General features: G+C 44.6%; 1 protein-coding gene and 1 long non-coding RNA gene across 4 annotated transcripts in view; one reads left to right on the plus strand and one right to left on the minus strand.

The window, feature by feature from the left end:
• Positions 1-470: 470 nt before the first annotated feature.
• zfc3h1 (zinc finger C3H1-type containing) overlaps positions 471-21,594 on the minus strand; it is a 42,221-nt gene continuing 21,097 nt past the window's right edge. For 2 of the 3 annotated variants that reach the window (XM_082159627.1, XM_082159628.1), the window contains exons 14-35: positions 21,265-21,375; positions 20,230-20,751; positions 19,519-19,628; positions 19,130-19,261; positions 18,555-18,676; positions 18,377-18,478; positions 18,175-18,297; positions 16,932-17,106; positions 15,738-15,924; positions 14,662-14,883; positions 13,160-13,382; positions 9,745-9,850; positions 9,480-9,678; positions 9,302-9,396; positions 8,042-8,137; positions 7,299-7,403; positions 5,595-5,760; positions 5,373-5,473; positions 4,952-5,053; positions 1,760-1,799; positions 1,485-1,547; positions 471-1,382 (exon numbers count right to left, since the gene is read on the minus strand). In XM_082159627.1, the coding sequence (XP_082015753.1) occupies positions 1,257-1,382; positions 1,485-1,547; positions 1,760-1,799; positions 4,952-5,053; positions 5,373-5,473; positions 5,595-5,760; positions 7,299-7,403; positions 8,042-8,137; positions 9,302-9,396; positions 9,480-9,678; positions 9,745-9,850; positions 13,160-13,382; positions 14,662-14,883; positions 15,738-15,924; positions 16,932-17,106; positions 18,175-18,297; positions 18,377-18,478; positions 18,555-18,676; positions 19,130-19,261; positions 19,519-19,628; positions 20,230-20,751; positions 21,265-21,375 (3,228 nt within the window). In that variant the 3' untranslated portion in view covers positions 471-1,256. Of the gene's footprint in view, positions 1,383-1,484; positions 3,499-3,913; positions 5,054-5,372; positions 5,474-5,594; positions 5,761-7,298; positions 7,404-8,041; positions 8,138-9,301; positions 9,397-9,479; positions 9,679-9,744; positions 9,851-13,159; positions 13,383-14,661; positions 14,884-15,737; positions 15,925-16,931; positions 17,107-18,174; positions 18,298-18,376; positions 18,479-18,554; positions 18,677-19,129; positions 19,262-19,518; positions 19,629-20,229; positions 20,752-21,264; positions 21,376-21,594 lie in introns of all 3 variants that reach the window. The other variant, XR_014202686.1, reaches the window with a different exon arrangement.
• On the plus strand, positions 7,363-8,349 carry LOC309490640. Its single transcript, XR_014202800.1, has 2 exons — positions 7,363-7,483; positions 8,001-8,349. It is a non-coding gene; the product is annotated as an uncharacterized lncRNA (long non-coding RNA).

Genomic DNA, 21,594 nt, shown 5'->3' on the forward strand with positions numbered 1-21,594 from the left:
GGGAGCAGCAGCTCATTTGCATTTAAAGGAACAGACACAAAACTGCGTTTTTGCTCACCCTCAAAAAGTGACGATTTTAACATGCTATATTAATATCTGTGGGGTATTTAGAGCTAAAACATCACACACACACACACTCTGGGGACATCAGAGACTTATTTAACATCTTGTGAGAAGGGCATTACCACCCCTTTAAGCTGGACTGTGACGCTATTTTCTTGTGGAAATAAACTTTGTTGCATTTTCCTATTATCAGCTGTTTTGAAGCAATCTGTATTGTATAAAGCGCTATATACATAAAGGTGACTTGTGCATGCATTGTTATATCTTTCGTAAAGGGATACATGTCATCTGTCCATATGTTCTCTGAAAGCACACATCAGTAAAACCCGTGTATTGTGTTCATGTAACTGTGCCGGCTGTATGAAAAGGCTTTATTGCCGACATCACACTCAATAAACACACAACACTGTATTTCTGTACAAAATAATTTAATAGAAACATTGTTCAATTATAAATTGAAAGAAAAAAACAGGTGTAAGATTATCATTCCTGCAGAATACGTTAATCAACGTGCGTGTGTGTGTGCATATATACACACACACACGCACAAACACATACAAACATGGATTGTTTAATTGGTGAAGAAACAGTATTACATGAACAGTTGAATGAGGTCTTTTGGCGCAGTCCATGACTACAGACATGCTGAGAGTCGGAGAGGTTTGGCAGTCTGTGGAGAAGTGTCATCAATACACCGACACTGGCCAGCCAAACACAATACTTCCAATAACAGCCATTTAATCCATGGTTGGAGAGGGAGGAGAAAAACAACAACAAAAAACAAAAGAAAAAGAAAAAAACACTTGTTGTGGAGCCCTTAAACTCTCCAGCGAGTTCATACTCTTCACGAGACATGGCCGAGACACCATGAGAAGAAACAAACTGAAGTATATCGAGAGGAAGGAGGCAAGCCCCCTTAAACACAGTCACAGTCCGTCAACAACTATGACGCAACGTTAAAGAAAAATAAAAGTCAAATTAAAAGTGTTAGTGTACAAATGGAACATCGTCAACAAAGTTATACTTACGTCCGTGATGTCAAAAGAGGCCCAAATACTGGATTATTGGCAGCTCACAGTGTGTCGACTGACTCTGCTCGTAACACTGAGTGTGAGTCTGAGCGTGTGTGTGTGTGTGTGTGTGTGTGTGTGTGTGTGGGGGGGGGGTCTGGCTGGTCTAGTGTGGTGTTGGTGTCACTCGCTGTGGCTCGGCTCTAACCCTAGCGGCTCACTTAGACTCACTCCCACCTCTTGGCACTTGTCAATTATTTTTTTCAGTGTGTCAGTTTTACCTCCTTCTGCCGCCTCGAAGAGCAAACACTGCAGAGAGAGAGAGAGAGAGAGAGAGAGAGAGGGGTGAGGGACGCGTCAGAGAAACACACGTGTGAGTGTGTCTGTGTGTGTGTGTGAGTGTGTGTTTACATCTTTCCAGAGAGCAGCACACAGGGGCAGTTTCTGGAGCGCCTGCTGATAGAGCCGTCGGACCTGCAAACGTGCCGATCACAGCACAAACACAGTCAGTTTACAACACACACACACATGCACACACTCCGCTTGTCTGTCACAGGTATGCCTTTAAACTCTTACATATATTCGTGCACTGAGCATACCCTGCAGAAAGAACAATAGATTGATCAAAGCGCCACAGACATCGGTCACTGTGTGAGGAATGACCTGACCTCTGACCTCTCACTCACCTCTGCTCGTTGCCTTTGCTCCTTCTCAACCGCAATAGCTCTGGCAAGAAATATATCGACAGAGGACGTCAAACACTACAGCTCAGTTCTGTCCAGTCAGCATATGTCACTCATGCAGATGTGTCTGACCCTGGGTCAGTTCAAGCAGAACTCAACACTACGCTGAGACTCGTACAGCGTTACATACTCCATATGTACAGGAACACCCTACGACCCCGTGACCCTACGACCCCGAGACTGATCTCGCACAGGACTGGGGCTGGGGATCGGGTTCTCGAGTACAGACAGAAACCTCTCTCGCTGACTCCACTGCGTGCGGCTTCACTGCATTACTGAGGGGAATTCATTAGGTATTCATTAGAATCTCGCTGGTCTCATTAGATAAACATCCAGCCTTTGAGACTCCCAGTTAAAGTGAGACCCTGGTGAAGTGGCAGACCAGTGGCATGCAGATCTCCCTCAGAGAGACCCCAGAACTCTACAGTACGAGTGTGAAAGACGCCAGCCAGTGGCAGTGGGTAACGGCTAGCCCTCGCTGCCTTGAGGCGGTCTACATCTTGCATCTCAGGGGTGAGGTAGTGTTCAGCACCCTGATCTCCAGTAATGGGTGAAGGCAGGGGTAAACTGGGATTTTGGGGATGGGGAACCCTGAAAACGGTCAAACCCCATCCATGTATGAAACTTAAATCATGCAGCATTGCTTCTGCATATCACGGGATTCCAGTCAGAACCAGGCAAGAGATGTGAAAGTGTGATCTCCTCAGCGGACCAAAGGGAGCCATGAAGCTCATGTCATCCCAAACCAGTACAGGTTCAGAACCTCAGGGTTATCAAAGGCCTGTTCATACCAAGCGGCAACATTCTAATCTGAAAAATGAAGCCTACCCGGAAGTGCGAAAAACTGCAATACATCGAAAATCCGCTAGGGGCAGGTCCCAAAAGGGAGCAAATGTCCATACACCCCCATGTTAAAATGTCCGTTTTCACAGCATAAATTCATGTTTTTACAGGTTGGTCCCATGGACTTTTATTGTATTTTTCGATAGGTTCCGAGTGCCTGACAACTGTGAGGGGGGTGCATTTTTTTCTAACTCGTTAGTTTAGATCGTATTTAGATATAAAATGTATGACAAATAAGGGCTTGATTGACAGCTTGATTGACAGCTGACAACGAGCATAGGCTGTGCCGAGTGGAATTCCTGAAATTTGACGTCTCGGCCATGATCTGACACAACACATCATACCTGTAAGTTATCCTTTCTGAACATTTGTATTGAAATATGGCGCCGCCCATACCCCCCATAAACGGCCTCAAAACCATTCTTCAGAAGTCTATGGGTGACGTCACAGACACTTTGTCCATATTTTTTACAGTCTATGGTTCATACCAACACCAATACAGCTGGAGCCAGTTTCAGAAGAGCAGAGACACCCTGGGTTATTTAGCAACCCAAAGCGCTCCATAACTTCCCGTTTCTGACACCCGCTTCTCCAGAAGAGGAAGGGAAAACAGTATTGACATTTTAAAATCCCCCTTTTGTTTATGTGTCTATGTGGTGTTTTTAATATGCTTTACGACAAACCATGTGTAAATTCATAAGTCGACTAGCCTGGTTAAAACCAGACCATTCTCAGTAGTAACTGAGTTATGGTCTGGCAAAGCTTCATTAATAACTCATTTCCAAAGGGGCGTCACCAACGGACGTCGCTCAAATGCCTCTGGGCGCAAGTGGATAAACCTAAAACCAATCAGAGCGATCATCATCGTGTAAAGACATATGCTGCGTCCCTAAGTTACACTACGCCATAAAAGTATGTACTCTTTTTGTGAAGAAAAGGTATTTACTTTTGAATGTGTAGCAAAAAAGTAGGCAAGCTTTTGGACATACTACTTCGTCATCTTTATCGGACGGATCTGTCGCGTGCGTCCTGTCACGTAAACTGCCCTGTCAATCATCGTGTCACAGTTAAAATCCTCTATTAAATCTAATTAAATTTCCTACCGTTTCGGAGAGAAGTGTAGCAGCACGTTCATCTGCCAGTGGGTCTTTCATGGAGACTGTCCTCATGTGTTTGCAATTTGAATATAATAATGCATTTGTGCGCTTCACCAACGGACGTCGCTCAAATGCCTCTGGGCGCGATTGGATAGACCTAAAACTAATCAGAGCGATCGTCATCGTGTAAAGCCCGCCTCAACGTTTCTGATTGGTGCTGCGATTTTGACGGATTTGAAATGGGCTTGAATGGGCTCTTTGCCAGACTACTGTAGAGCCGGAAGTTGTCTGGGTTTTCCCAGGCTAGTCAGTTACAGCATATGATCTTACTTTAACCATGTGTAAGTTCATAAGTCGACAGCATTGCTGAGTATTTCCTCCTTAAAACTGCAGTGAACCAAAGACAGTCTCAAAAACACGCTTTGAAATCGCTGGTGTTTCTGACGGGAACACGGGGCTCATTGGCGGGGCTCATTTGCAGATTCATAGAACCGCGCATACTAAATGAGGCAAGGGTGTCGAGTTACAGTCAAAATATTTTAAGGCGTGAAGAAAAAACTTTAAATTTTAATTTTGGTGATCAAAGATGAGTTTTAAAGGATACAATTATTGACTACAGGGGGACTTTAAAACAACAGTTCAGATTTGTTTATTAGTTATGAGCCTCTGTCTAATCATTAAACCAGGAGCAAGGATTCTCAGGCATTGGGATATCAGAGCACTGGGATATCAGAACATTGGGATATCAGAGCACTGGGATATCATTGCACTGCCGGCTCTGCTAATAACCTCGCTAGGTCAACTCAGCTGAGGCTTGTGAACCTGTCAAGCTCATCTTCAGTTGGCAATGCGAGACACAGTGAAGACCAAGCTAACAGCGAGGGTGCGATTCAAACCACCAATCGTATGCTATTAGGGAGCCAGCCACGTGTGAACGCTTACACTCGCAGGAACAGGGGGTGTGTCTTAAGGAGAATTCATATCATGTGACCTCATGGGTCTTTACCTGTACATATGGAATATATAAGGTGGAGGGAAAGTCTCAATTTGATTGAAAATTTTACAAATGACAGCATGTCTTTATCAAAACAAGCTACGCTAGAGAGGTGGAACTACACCGAACACTTTAGAATATCATCTCATTAGGACACACAGAAGCATTGTAGCTAGATGTATTTGGAGCTCGTGAACTTACATTTTCCAGAAGGCCAGACAGGTTGGGACGCTACTGCACAACATTCTGCTTTGCAATTTAAAATGTTCAACATTGCCATCCTGCCATTCCTGCTGCAGCAACCTACACAAGGACAATTAACACTAAACTCCAGGACATTAAAGAGCCTTCAGAAGCTGTGGCTTGTATCCAGTGACGCCTATTGGCTAATTTAAAGAATAAAACAGTTCCCTATTACAGAGAAGACAGAGTTTAACACTTCAGTGAAGGGTTAGGGTAACCCTAACCGTAGACATATTTACACCATACAGATGATTAAAACTAAAACTAGTAATGGTATCTGAGGGAACGATACACGCGTATATAATGGGAAATACTGGAACTTTTCACAAGCTTCAGGTCAGAAACCATCAGAATAAATCCAAGCAAGTCGTCTGATTACCTTATGGCCAGTTCAGTATTGGTTGGCATGATATGCTGAAATCTTTCCAGGAGAAGGGAATGTTGGGATTGAGGGAAACATCCCAAACAGAAGGATATGACCTGCAATGCACACAGCACAAAATACAAACACACTACCATCTACCCTGTCTGACAGCAATAAAAACCATTTGCACCCTTAAGAGGCTTGGCATTGACTGGTGTGAAGCTTCCAGTGGCGTACCTGGTTGTGGAAGCTGAAGCTGCTCCAGTACTGCGAGGAGCTGAAGGGCAGGGTGAGTCTGGTGGGCACAGTCTCCAGACAGCGGTGCACCAGACCCGTGAACATCTTCAGCTCACGGACACTCGGCTGCTCACCCAGCATCTTACAGCTGGAGAAGGACAGATAGCTGACGAGAGAGGACAGGCGTTACCAGAGGGAACACACCACTGTCTGCACTGAGAAACAAATCTCTGAAAAGGGTTTCACGAAGGGATGCAATGGCCGATACCGATAATTCTTTATATTTGGAAGCCGATAACTGATATATTGGCCGATACCGATAATTCTTTATATTTGGAAGCCGATAACTGATATATTGGCCGATACCGATAATTCTTTATATTTGGAAGCCGATGACTGATATATTGGCCGATACCGATAATTCTTTATATTTGGAAGCCGATGACTGATGTATTGGCCGATACCGATAATTCTTTATATTTGGAAGCCGATAACTGATGTATTGGCCGATACCGATAATTCTTTATATTTGGAAGCCGATGACTGATGTATTGGCCGATACCGATAATTCTTTATATTTGGAAGCCGATAACTGATATATTGGCCGATACCGATAATTCTTTATATTTGGAAGCCGATGACTGATGTATTGGCCGATACCGATAATTCTTTATATTTGGAAGCCGATAACTGATATATTGGCCGATACCGATAATTCTTTATATTTGGAAGCCGATGACTGATGTATTGGCCGATACCGATAATTCTTTATATTTGGAAGCCGATAACTGATGTATTGGCCGATACCGATAATTCTTTATATTTGGAAGCCGATGACTGATGTATTGGCCGATACCGATAATTCTTTATATTTGGAAGCCGATAACTGATATATTGGCCGATACCGATAATTCTTTATATTTGGAAGCCGATGACTGATGTATTGGCCGATACCGATAATTCTTTATATTTGGAAGCCGATGACTGATGTATTGGCCGATACCGATAATTCTTTATATTTGGAAGCCGATAACTGATATATTGGCCGATACCAATAATTCTGTATATTTGGAAGCTGATAACTGATATATTGTCCGATACCGATAATTCTTTATATTTGGAAGCCGATAACTGATGTATTGGCCGATACCGATAATTCTTTATATTTGGAAGCCGATGACTGATGTATTGGCCGATACCGATAATTCTTTATATTTGGAAGCCGATAACTGATATATTGGCCGATACCGATAATTCTTTATATTTGGAAGCCGATGACTGATGTATTGGCCGATACCGATAATTCTTTATATTTGGAAGCCGATAACTGATATATTGGCCGATACCAATAATTCTGTATATTTGGAAGCTGATAACTGATATATTGTCCGATACCGATAATTCTGTATATTTGGAAGCTGATAACTGATATATTGTCCGATACCGATAATTCTGTATATTTGGAAGCTGATAACAGCACTGACATGGAAATTTGGCCAATACTGCTAAGAAAGGCTCGAAATTAACTTTAACAGGAACAAACAAAACTGAATAAGAAATCAAGTTCAATCGTTATGAACAGAAACGCTTATTTGAAATGACCATTAACCTATTAATAACGATATTTTATCGTTCCGTTTGATATTTTAATTTGGCAGTCAACCAATCATGAATTAGGTTTAACAAACTATATAGTTTACTTACTCTAGCCAGAGCGTGTGAATTAACTCCAACTTTGTAATGGTTCCCAAAGCCTTCTCGAACGCATCAATGGCCTCTCTCGCACTGCCAAAGGTAGACTGCCAGAAGCTGTGGAAACGCAAGAGTCGGGGTGAGAAGGGTAAGTGTGTGGAGAGCAGAGTGAGGCGTGTGTGTGGAGAGAAGGGTAAGTGTGTGGAGAGCAGAGCAAGGCGAGTGTGTGGAGAGATGGGAAGTGTGTGGAGAGCAGAGCGAGGCGAGTGTGTGGAGAGAAGGGAAGTGTGTGTGGAGAGCAGAGCGAGGCGTGTGTGTGTGGAGAGAAGGGAAGTGTGTGTGGAGAGCAGAGCGAGGCGTGTGTGTGTGGAGAGAAGGGAAGTGTGTGTGGAGAGCAGAGCGAGGCGTGTGTGTGTGGAGAGAAGGGAAGCATGTGGAGAGCAGAGCGAGGCGTGTGTGTGTGGAGAGAAGGGAAGTGTGTGTGGAGAGCAGAGCGAGGCGTGTGTGTGTGGAGAGAAGGGAAGCATGTGGAGAGCAGAGCGAGGCGTGTGTGTGTGGAGAGAAGGGAAGTGTGTGTGGAGAGCAGAGCGAGGCGTGTGTGTGTGGAGAGAAGGGAAGTGTGTGTGGAGAGCAGAGCGAGGCGTGTGTGTGTGGAGAGAAGGGAAGTGTGTGTGGAGAGCAGAGCGAGGCGTGTGTGTGTGGAGAGAAGGGAAGCATGTGGAGAGCAGAGCGAGGCGGGCAGCAGCGGGACGCACCAATGAAGGAGGTGCAGGTACTCCATCTCATGCTCAACATCATCTCTGAGGGTTGGAGCTTTCAGCAAATCTTGAGTTTCAACACCAAGAACATGGCTGAAATCACAAACATCAGATCTTGAAACAAATACTGCACATAGAAAAGGCAGTAAGACACAGGAAACATGGCATCACCTGTCAGAGAAAACAACCAAACCAGATTTGAAACATTTCTTCTGAATTTCCATGGTTTCTCCGGTCACTTGTCACTAGGGTTGGTTATCGTTTGAATTTGAGCGATTCTGCTTATCGATTCCAATAAGGTAAAACATTTTTTTTTAAAAATTTGATATTCATTTAGTCTTTTTACAAAACACTATTGTAGCTGATTATCATGAACAGAAATCAACAGGCTAAAGAACACTTACAGGAACGTTTGCCTGTGGTTTAAAAATACCATAGAAAAACAACTAGCCTAACATTTCAAGCATTATTAAAGACAAGTAAACACTCATTTAAAAAGAACAAAAAAATCATTAGCAATCGCAACGAATAGATAAAACTGAAAACATATGCGATTAAAATAAAGTTTAAGATTTTCAGGTATTTGAACATAAACTGGAATCAAATGTAAAATATCAATGCACATTATAAATAAAATATATATTACAAATATAGTTATAAAAGTTATTCAGTCAAGAACGAGTGGATTTTCTCTTTGTCTTTGTTTGATTAGTGTTATTATAGAGACGGCAGGAATATTAGGCTGCTGTCACTTTAAGATCTGCACAGATCCAATATACTGATACACATCTGTGAACAACAGAAAACAGAGTCGTCTCGCGCTTGAATGGTTTAAAGTCATATTGAAATGCTCACAAAGGAATCGATAAGAGGAATAGAAATTGTAATTTTATAACAAGTATCCGATCCCAGAATTGGAATTGATTTTCCATTCCCAACCCTGCTTGTGACTACAGGATAAGCTTTTTTTTTTTTAATCATTTACTTATAAATGTGGTACTCGTGTGCTATTTTCTCTTAGGCCTGAATGGTTTGAAATCTCTTGAGTGTTTAAAATGATAATCTTTTGTAATAATGCAGCACTGGCCCCGAGTGTCCTTCATACGGCCCCGGGACATCAGACAGGCCTTACTGTCGAGCCCTGGAGAACAACTAGAAGGATCTGCTGCCTGTCCCAGACGTGGATAATCCTGTGACAGAGGGAACCCTGCTCATGCTAGCACACATTGCAGACTGTGGTGTCGGTGAGGACATTACCGTAGCACATCTAGAGGCTTCAGCTGATCTGGTACAGATTCACAGAAAGAGCGCATGAACTTGTCAAAGAGCTCTTCCAGAGCACTGCATTTCCCCTGCACACACACACAAACTCACAGAGATGAGCATCAGGACACCTGCACTGTGTTTCAGCTCTGATCAGAGTCTGTCATCTCACCTGAGAGTGCAGACACCGGCTGAGCTGGAGGAATACGCGAGCGCTGCCGGCGCGGTCCTGATGAGCGCCTGTCCACAGGGCCTCGGCTCTCTCCGCGTGTCCCGAGCACACCAGCAGGTCACCGGTGAGCTCCAGCAGGGGGCAGTAGAGCGGGCACTCCACCAGCAGACGCTCACACAGAGACACCGCCTCCGCACACCTGAAAGCATATGGCATCAGTGACAGCACAGACTTCAGAAGCCTCGTGATGGGAGCAGTGCTGTACCTGTCCAGCCGCCGGTACAGGTGAATGAGGTTTGAGTGAAGGGGGAAACAGGCCTGAATCTGCTCACTGGAGGACAAGCGCTCATCTGTGCAGCGGCTCACAGCATCTACAGGACACACACACACATTATTTATTTGGAAGCCGATAACTGATATATTGGCCGATACCGATAATTCTGTATATTTAGAAGCCGATAGGGATGTTGCGGTGACGGATTTTTTCCACCGGTTAATCGACGTGTAAAAAAAACGGTAATGCGTGTCGGGGATTTCGGGTGGCCGAAAATGCGGACGTGCACACGTCTCAATTTACTTTCACTTTAATTAGCGGCAATTCAGTAGCATTTGTTTGAATTAATCATGGGTTAATTTATTTTATTCTTAATAAAAATACACAAAACAATAAGAAACTCGCTTGTATTACACACATCTTTATTGCAAAATGAATAATAACTTGACACACCATGCAAAAACTAAACAAAAGCACTTATGAAACACCTTTAAAGTGCATTTATTAACAAAACGAACCACTGCACACATCGTGCAAGTATCAAACAAGAAATTATATAAAAAAATTCACTATTCGTTAAATAAAGTGCCTGCCTTTTTCAGAAAAAAAACAAAAAACACCGCACAACCATCGAATATGAAACGAACGAACATCCAAAACTTCGTTAAATAAGGTAGCCTACCCGAATAATCACTGGACACTTAAGTGCAAAAAAAAAACGAATATAAAAATTAAACTCACGTTAAGCTGTTAAAAGATGTGCGTGTAAATTCGAAGTGTTACCTCCGGATGCTGCCACTTTCATCAGGCAAAGTTTACAGGTTGCCTCGTTAAGGTTTTCAGGTTCCCTGTTGGCATTTGGTTTGAATCCAAAATATTTCCAAATAGGTGCTTTTGCATTTCGCTTTGAAACCAGATCTTCCGCCATCCTTTGCCAGTTAGCTCGCCTCACTCTCCTCAAATGATAAATGAAATCGGACACCTGCTGCTTTACTGCGGCGCTCGTTCCGCTTACGCTAAATTACGAAGGCACGTAGTCACTAACTGAATTAAGTGCTTTATTGCTATAGGCTAAAACTTCAACACGATGGGGACGGTGCCGGTGGTCAAGTGCTATGACCGGTAGGTGGGTTAAACACCGTGTATCACCGGTAACACCGACTATCGCAACAAGCCTAGAAGCCGATAACTGATATATTGGCCGATACCGATAATTCTGTATATTTAGAAGCCGATAACTGATCTATTGTCCGATACCGATAATTCTGTATATTTAGAAGCCGATAACTGATATATTGGCCGATACCGATAATTCTGTATATTTGGAAGCCGATAACTGATATATTGGCCGATACCGATAATTCTGTATATTTGGAAGCCAATAACTGATACATTGGCAGATACCGATAATTCGGTATATTCTGTATATTTAGAAGCCGATAACTGATATATTGTCCGATACCAATAATTCTTTATATTTGGAAGTCGATAACTGAAAAATTGGCCGATACCAGATAATTCGGTATATTTGGAAGCCGATAACTGATATATTGTCCGATACCAATAATTCTGTTTATTTGGAAGCCGATAACTGATATTGTCCGATACCGATAATTCTGTATATTTGGAAGCCAATAACTGATATATTGGCCGATACCGATAATTCTGTTTATTTGGAAGCCGATAACTGATATTGTCCGATACCGATAATTCTGTATATTTGGAAGCCAATAACTGATATATTGGCCGATACCGATAATTCTGTATATTCTGTATATTTAGAAGCCGATAACTGATATATTGTCCGATACCAATAATTCTTTATATTTGGAAGCCGATAACTGATATATTGGCCGATACCGATAATTCGTTATATTTGGAAGCCGATAACTGATATATTGGCCGATACCGATAATTCTGTATATTTGGAAGCCGATAACTGATATATTGGCCGATACCGATAATTCGTTATATTTGGAAGCCGATAACTGATATATTGGCCGATACCAATAATTCTGTATATTTGGAAGCCGATAACTGATATATTGACCGATACCAATAATTCTTTATATTTGGAAGCCGATAACTGATATATTGGCCGATACCAATAATTCTGTATATTTGGAAGCCGATAACTGATATATTGGCCGATACCAATAATTCTTTATAGTCGGACGCCGATAACTGATATATTTGCCGATACCAATAATTCTTTATATTTGGAAGCTGATAACTGATATATTGTCCGATACCAATAATTCTGTATATTCGGAAGCCGATAACTGATATATTGGCCGATACCGATAATTCGGTATATTTGGAAGCCGATAACTGATAAATTGGCCGATACCGATAATTCTGTATTTTCGGAAGCCGATAACTGATATATTGGCCGATACCAATAATTCTGTATATTTGGAAGCCGGGAAGCCGATAACTGGTATACTGTCAGATACCGATAATTCTGTATATTTGGGAGCCGATAACTGATATATTGGCCGATACCGATAATTCTGTATATTCGGAAGCCGATAACTGATATACTGTCAGATACCAATAATTCTGTATATTTGGAAGCCGATAACTGATATACTGTCAGATACCGATAATTCTGTATATTCGGAAGCCGATAACTGATATATTGGCCGATACCAATAATTCTGTAAATTTGGAAGCCGATAAGTGATATATTGTCCGATACCAATAATTCTGTATATTCGGAAGCCCATAACTGATATACTGTCAGATACCGATAATTCTGTATATTTGGAAGCCGATATATATTATAACAGATCACGTCAATGATCTTATGATCAATGAGACACTGACATGAGGTCAAGCAGTTCACATGCACTGGATTATGGTGTGTGATGTGGGCAGGGTCACCTGTGAACAGGCTGATGATGGTGTCAGGTGTGTGTGATGTGGGCAGGGTCACCTGTGAACAGACTGATGATGGTGTCAGGAGTGTGTGATGTGGGCAGGGTCACCTGTGAACAGGCTGATGATGGTGTCAGGTGTGTGTGATGTGGGCAGGGTCACCTGTGAACAGGCTGATGATGGTGTCAGGAGTGTGTGATGTGGGCAGGGTCACCTGTGAACAGGCTGATGATGGTGTCAGGAGTGTGTGATGTGGGCAGGGTCACCTGTGAACAGGCTGATGATGGTGTCAGGAGTGTGTGATGTGGGCAGGGTCACCTGTGAACAGGCTGATGATGGTGTCAGGTGTGTGTGATGTGGGCAGGGTCACCTGTGAACAGGCTGATGATGGTGTCAGGTGTGTGTGATGTAGGCAGGGTCACCTGTGAACAGGCTGATGATGGTGTCAGGAGTGTGTGATGTGGGCAGGGTCACCTGTGAACAGGCTGATGATGGTGCCAGGTGTGTGTGATGTGGGCAGGGTCACCTGTGAACAGGCTGATGATGGTGTCAGGTGTGTGGCCGTCCCGAGCCGGGCTCCAGGGGATGAGCAAGGCGTCTGTGCACACCATCCTGGACGGGCTGGAGCTGGCCGGGTCATACAGCGAGGGCGGGAGACGGCCGAACTCCACCAGGTGGATGTAGGAGAGCCAGGCCAGACAGCGGTCCGCCACGGTTAGGTGACCCGACACGCTCGAGTCCAGCGCGCTCTGCAGACACACACACACAACCTCCTTTACAAACAATGGCCTGAGACCGCTAGAGTACGTCTATGATCAGAACCCGCTTCCACCAATAAAGATTGTACAAATATATTGTTCATTGTTAGTTAACACACTAACTAATGTTAACAAATGAGAGCTTATTGTACAGAGAGTTAGAGAGCAGAGTCCGGCACGGATCCGATTTTGTAAATCCGCACCTGCCCGTACCCGCAGTGCTTCAAACTGCATCCGACCCGTTATCCGTCAACTGCACTAATTAAAATCCGCACCCGACCCGCTTAAAATAGAACCGACACCCGACCTGCACCCGAAATAAAATCAGTTTAGCCAATCACATTATAGACACAATTACAAAAATGTTTATTGCCAGGTCATACAGAAGTTATAAGGACAATTAACACAAGGACAACTTCAGCCGAAACTGTCAAAAGGCTGGTACATGAAGAACTAACGTTACCACAAAACTGAGTAGCCTAACAGACGCGGCTACAACACTATCTGCCACGCAATTTCGTCTAGCCTACATCTAACAATTTTGGGTTCAAACACGCCCTGCACACCACACATACTGAACAGTGTTAAATTTGAAAAATACTGTTCGATAGAACTGCTTGGTTGGTTACCACAGTTATCTGCGTGCTTCCTCGGCGATGAAGTTCCACATTTGCGGCTATCCAACACGAAAATGCAGCAAAGCCTTTCACAATATATTGTTTTCTTCAGATAACTCCAAATTTCTCCCACACACTGGACTTGCCTTTTGATGACGTATTGTCGACAACTTTACAATCTCCACTAGCTATTCTTTTCTTCAACTCCTCAGCATCTCGACGACTGCAAGCAGATCGCGCGCGCGGTTATGAGGAATTTTTAAAAGTGAAAGTAGTAGCCTAGGTAACGTTATAGATCTTGGGAGGGCGTGGTGGCGCGTGGGCGTGGGCATGTGGATTTTAAATTATTTGATCAACTTGAAATACAGGAATATTTTTGTAGATGTGTTCCTAAAAATATGCATATATTTTTACGTTTGCATGTGATTGTTTTAAACCCGGGTTTAGACCCGTGTTTCCCCGTGTCCGACCCGACCCGCACCCGACACAGTTGGATATTTTTCACCCGTTTGAGCAAAATTTGCGGGTCACCCGCAGGTACCCGAACCCGTGCAGGACTCTATTAGAGAGTTATCAGTCACACTGAATGAGATATAAATCATATCTAAATCTAAAACAGTAGACCAGAATAAGTGTGAGTCTGCAAGCGAGACCTTGAGTGTGTTTCGTGCGCTGGTGTGCCGGCCGCTGAACACACTGAGCTGGACCCTGAACAGCAGCGACTCCAGCAGCTGGAAGGAGCGCACATCTGGCCCGAGGTCATGTGACGCCCGCAGCACATCTGGCCCGAGGTCATGTGATGGCTCCAGCAGGTGCACGATCAGACGCCCGCACACGTAGTCCTTGCCCTCGAAGGCGCTCTCCACGCTCATGTACTGGAACACACACACAACCACAGATCTCGTCAGTCTAGGCATGTTTAAGTCAACTAAATGTCTTGTCATTTTAATGCAGTTTTCAGCAATGAAAACTTTCCATCATGTTGCACAATGGTCAATTTTATAATCATGATTATTTTGCTCAAAATTATGATTGTTGTATATTATTTGATATGTATTTTCATCAGAATTATTGTACTTTCAGCTATAAGCACAAATCAAGAGAATGTCGACATGCATGTCATACACTTGGTTTATTTGACCTGATTTATTATCGGCTATTTATCATATAAATTAACACTCTCTACGTTATGAAAACTGGTAAAACAAGAAACTTCTATGTTTATGTATCTATGTGGTGTTTTTCATCTGCTTTTAGACAAAACATGTGTAAATTCATAAGTCGACACCATTGCTGAGTATTTTCTCCTTAAAACTGCAGTGAACCAAAGACAGTCTCAAAAACACGCTTTGAAATCGCTGGTGTTTCTGACGTCACAAACTACCTTGTAACCAATCAGATCAACGTGTGATCGTCAACCAGTGGATCTCTGAGCTGAGTGAGTGAGTGGAGGCGGGGCTCATTTGCAAATTCATAGAACCGCGAATACTAAATGAGGCAAGGGTGTCGAGTTACAGTCAAGATATTTTTAAGGAAAAAAAACTTTTAAATATGTAATTTTGGTGATCAAAGATGAGTTAAGGGATACAATTATTGACTACAGGGGGACTATTCACCGATATTGCATGTAAATATAGTCACAGTTTTCATTTCACGACGCTGGAGTCGTCTTGTTATAAAGAAGGCCGTTGAGGATTATTTGTGGTTCAGGAAAGAGCACCAGACTCACGGTCCACCAGACATCGTAGTGCGGCGCGTGCTCGACGGCCATCTCACACATCTCCTGCAGCTCCTCCCTGCTGGCTCGCCGCGAGAACAGCGTCAGGTAGTGACACCACACCTCAGCCTGCTCGCGGTTATCCTCCAGCGCGCGCGACAGCGTGTTCAGCGCCGCGTCCAGACACTCCGACACAGAGCTACACACACACACAGAGGATGATGATGATGCAACACAATTGTCGCACACTGTTGCATAAGAAAATAACCAAATCAGGGCTCGACATTAACGCTCATCTATGTAACAACAGCTCAAATTAAGTCACTTATGTTTTAGACGCAATATTGAATGTTTTTGTTCTGTTTCAGCAGCGAAAATAGTTCCAAACAAAGATCATAGCAGAACCATCATCTCACAGCAACACGTAACCGTGCTTTCATCACTGAATGAATCAGTCGCTTGAACGAATCGGTAATCTGAACGAATCCTTTGAATGAACGACTCCTTCATTAAGACGGTCACCTGCCGCCACCTACTGGTGGTTTAGTTTCGGGTTTAAAAGTATTATTCTTTCCAACACTTCTTATTCATACATTGAAAAAACAATCTCATAACAGTGTAAATTATTTAATTTGATCACCGCTCAAGGGTAACAGCCCTGTAGTGTCGTCTTATTCTAATCGAATTTATTGATCAAATTTAAGAATTTAAAATGAACGATGAAGCATACATTTAATTAAAGGTGCAGATATGACAATATGCAGATTTAAATATATCAATGCTTATTTAACACTGATGAGAATATTGCTTCACAATAAATTATATTTACAACAAAAAAAAAAAAAACACGGATAAGCAACTTTTTTACTCGGACAAGTGACAGATTTACTAGTGCAGGACGAGCACACGAACAGGCTTAATGTCGAGCCCTACACATGATGATTTTATTGGGCGTCACTATATATCGAAATAAACTCAAATTGTAACTTAGTGTGATTATCAAATTCCAAAGGTTGTGATTTAATGAAATAAAAATGACAATAATAAAATGAACCATCAACAGAGCGAAGGAAAGCAGACAGAAAACACAAACACTGCACAGCATACTGGGAGCCACTGGGAGCATGGCAGGAATGTAGTTCCCAGTGGTGTGGCACTGGGAGCATGACAGGAGTGTAGTTCCCAGTGGTGTGGCACCGCACTCACGTGTCCTTCTGATTGAGGTATTTGAAGGCCAGCTTGATCCACAGCTGCACGTGGTTGGGACTCTCCAGCACGCTGGTCTCCAGGTTACTGATGTCATCCGTCTCGCTGGCGAAGTAGCGCTTGTCATCCTGCGTCACACACACATCAGCCCACGGCCAGCGCTCCTGCACGCCATCTGTCAGAGCGCAACACACATCATCACACAGTTCACAGCTCATTCATGTGATCAAACGTTCACAGCTCAGTCATGTGATCATACGCTCACAGCTCAGTCATGTGATCATGCACCCACAGCTCAGTCATGTGATCATGCACCCACAGCTCAGTCATGTGTTCACAGCTCAGTCATGTGTTCACAGTGATCATACGCCCACAGCTCAGTCATGTGATCATGCACCCACAGCTCAGTCATGTGATCATGCACCCACAGCTCAGTCATGTGTTCACAGCTCAGTCATGTGTTCACAGTGATCATACGCCCACAGCTCAGTCATGTGATCATACGCCCACAGCTCAGTCATGTGATCATACGCTCACAGCTCAGTCATGTGATCATGCACCCACAGCTCAGTCATGTGATCATGCACCCACAGCTCAGTCATGTGTTCACAGCTCAGTCATGTGTTCACAGTGATCATACGCCCACAGCTCAGTCATGTGATCATACACCCACAGCTCAGTCATGTGATCATACACCCACAGCTCATTCATGTGATCAAACACCCACAGCTCAGTCATGTGATCAAACGTTCACAGCTCAGTCATGTGATCATACGCTCACAGCTCAGTCATGTGATCATGCACCCACAGCTCAGTCATGTGATCATGCACCCACAGCTCAGTCATGTGTTCACAGCTCAGTCATGTGATCATGCACCCACAGCTCAGTCATGTGTTCATGCACCCACAGCTCAGTCATGTGTTCACAGCTCAGTCATGTGTTCACAGCTCAGTCATGTGATCATACGCCCACAGCTCAGTCATGTGATCACAGCTCAGTCATGTGATCATACGCCCACAGCTCAGTCATGTGATCATACACCCACAGCTCAGTCATGTGATCATACGCCCACAGATCAGTCATGTGATCATACGCCCACAGATCAGTCATGTGATCATACGCCCACAGCTCAGTCATGCGTTCACAGCTCAGTCATGCGTTCACAGCTCAGTCATGTGATCATGCGCTCACAGCTCAGTCATGCGTTCACAGCTCAGTCATGTGATCATGTGGGACTCTGACCGTGTCGGACAGGAACGGTGACGTCCACGCTGGCGTGATCTTCATCCTCCTGACTGGAGCTCTTCACTCTCTGAGACTCAGGTCTCCACTTCCTCTGGGACTTATACGTGGTGAAGGGAGGAACTGAGAGAAACACAACGATCAGTGGCGGCGCAAGCTAAAGCCATCAGACACAGACACCGCATCAGACACGAGCACTCACTGTGCTTCAGCCTCTCGTTGACTTTGCTCACGAGCAGAACGGCCTTCTGGTCCGTGCCCATGCGGTCCTTATTGGCCCCGAACAGCTTCTTGATGTACTTCTCTGTGAACAGGAGAGTCAGAGCTCATGATCTACAGCTCTGAGCCGATCGCCCCCAGAGGTCATGTGACGCGGTTACCTGTGGCGCTGCTGATGTCACTGGTGGCGCTGGCGTCCGAGCAGCCAATCAGAGGCAGGCAGTAGGAGAGCAGGTCCTGGAAGAGCTGGCCCTCGCTGAACGTGCAGTTCCTCATGTGCTGCCTGAAACACACACACACACACACACCGCTTCAGACACACACTCAACACACACACCGCTTCAGACACACACTCAACACACACCGCTTCAGACACACACTCAACACACACACCGCTTCAGACACACACTCAACACACACACCGCTTCAGACACACACTCAACACACCGCTTCAGACACACACTCAACACACCATACACACACACACCGCTTCAGCCACACACTCAAACACACACACCGCTTCAGTCACACACTGCTTCAGACACACACTCAACACACCATACACACACACACCGCTTCAGCCACACACTCACACCGCTTCAGTCACACACTCAAACACACACACCGCTTCAGACACATACGCAACACACACCGCTTCAGTCACACACTCAAACACACACACCGCTTCAGTCACACACTCAAACACAGCCTCAGCCACACACACACACACACGTACCAGGCGCAGTCGTCGTCGTTGCAGGTGCCGGTGAGGTGGAAGCGGCAGAAACTCTTCTTGGGCTCGATCATGTTGCTGTAGGACAGCGAGCGCAGGGAAAGCTTCTCTTTGGTCCGGTAATACGGGCTGAACCTGAACATGTGACAGGACTGAGTGACTGACAGCTGGAAACACTACTGATGAGAGCACAGTATACTTCAGCTCTGGTGCGGACACTAGGCATTTAACACTGATAACAATGTGGTATAATATCACATAAAAAAAAATGTAAAAGAGAATTGTGCGAGTTGGCTGTGTGCATACTATGCTGATGATGACAACATCTACGTCACACACACTAGCGTACGCGTGAAAACTGAAGCACACTTTGCGCTTGAGGCGAGCCACACCTGTATGATTTAAAGACCAGTAAAGGACTGTGATATGGTCCGAACGGTTCTGGTTTCGCCTCCACTCGGCTCTGATGAGCGGCCCATGAGTCGAAGTCCACCTGCACGACCTGCATGACACAATCAACACAAGAGAAGGAAACACTTTCACATATCATGGTGTTTCAGTGCTATAATCGACACTGTGTGCCACTCTACTCTTCTCTCTCCACTGTCTGCAATAGGCATCACTGGTGCGGCTCTTCTGTGGTTAACTTCATATCTATCGGGTAGACAGCAATTTGTTCGGATAAGTGAGAATCGATCCCGTACGGTCACTATTTCTCATGGTGTACCTCAAGGTTCTGTACTCAGTCCTCTCTTATTTCTCATTTATGTGCTGCCACTAGGCCAGACCATCAGACGGCATGGTCTCAACTTTCATAGTTACGCTGATGATATCCAAGTGTATTTCACTTGTATTGTTTTGTTATTGCTGGAGTTTCTGAAGCTTGTGTAAAGGCTCCGCCCTCCTCTGAACAGAGGCGGAGTAACAGCTCATTTGCATTTAAAGGTACACACACAAAAACGGCGTGTTTTTGCTCACACCCAAAAAGGGGCAAATTTGACAAGCTATAATAAATAATCTGGGATTTTGAGCTGAGATTTCACAGACACATTCTGGGGACACCAGAGATTTATATGTCACCTTTAGAGCTAGCTGTACTGTACCTTCCCAGGAGGCAGTGCGGTGTCTCGGAGCGAGCGCGTCTCCTCCCGCAGGAGCTCGGGGAGGCTGGGGCTCAGCGTGTACCTCTGACACAGGTCCTCCAGGTCCAGGCCCAGCAGCAGCTCCGCTTTAGCTTGTTTGACGGGCATGGGCGAGGCGGCGGGCGTCTCCGGGTGGCACAGCTTGGGTTTGGTGAAGGAGCCGGACTCCCTGAAGGAGCGCCGACGGGCGGTGGGCGTCGCCGCGGCGGGAACCTGCTCGTCCTCCTCCGCCTCCGCGCACTCGCTGGACAGGGCTAGCTTGTCCTGCGTGAGGTCGTGCAGCGAGGGCTGGGGGAGCGGGTACAGCGCACCGGGCGTCTGCGGGGGAGCGGCCCGCGGCTCAGCTTGGCGTAACGCCTGCGCCTCCTTCAGCTTCTGGATCTTCAGGGCGTATTCAGACTCCAGCTGCTGCAGCCGCTGCTTCTGCGCGATGAGCTCCGCGTAATGAACGTCCGAGTGGTCCACGCGCCGCACCTTCACCGGCTGACAACACAACACACAGTCATGCCGTCGGCACACAACACGCACTCATTCACTGTAGGGTTGGGTATCGTTCAAATTTAACGATTCCGATTCTGCTTATCTCGATTACTAATTTCGATTCCGAGAACGTAAAAAATAACACTTCGATATCATTCGCATTTAGTCTTATTACAAAAAGTTTAATTGTAGCTCAATATTCATGAACAAAAACCAACAGGCTAAAGAACGCTTACGTTAGAACAACAACTAGCATAGCTAATATACATTAAGCATTATTAAAGACAAGTAAAAGGCAGGAATATTAGGCTTCTGTCACTTTTTAAGATCTGCACAGTTCCAATATACTGATACACATCTGTGAACAACACAGAAAACAGAGTCGTCTCACGCTTGAATGGTTTAAAGTCATATTGAAATGCTCACAAAAGGAATCAAATTTTTAATTTTATAACAAGTATTTGATTCCCAACCCTACTCCACAGGCTCCATCATCAGTGTGTTGTGCAGGTTTACCGGGTAGCCGGCGGCGGACGAGCTGCGCTTCAGTGTGGCCTGAGTGAGATCTCTCTTCAGCTTCACAGACTGCTGCTTCTTCAAGCTCACGCGGTGCTGCACTCGCTGAACCTGCGGGACACACACCTGAGGGTTACACTGATGTGCAAAACACACACAATACAGCTAAAAAACTGGAATTTAATGTATAACGCGGAATGACACTGAATCAACATCCACCAATGCTACAATTTCCTGTGTCACAAGTATTCATTACTTCAATGAGCTCATAGTTTCTGCCTTAAATTATTATATTGTTTAACAATTTAGAGTGATAACAGATCACTCTAA

Source organism: Leuciscus leuciscus, assembly GCF_965113295.1.
Source record: "Leuciscus leuciscus genome assembly, chromosome: 25".
In the NCBI taxonomy this organism is placed as follows: Eukaryota; Metazoa; Chordata; class Actinopteri; order Cypriniformes; family Leuciscidae; genus Leuciscus; species Leuciscus leuciscus.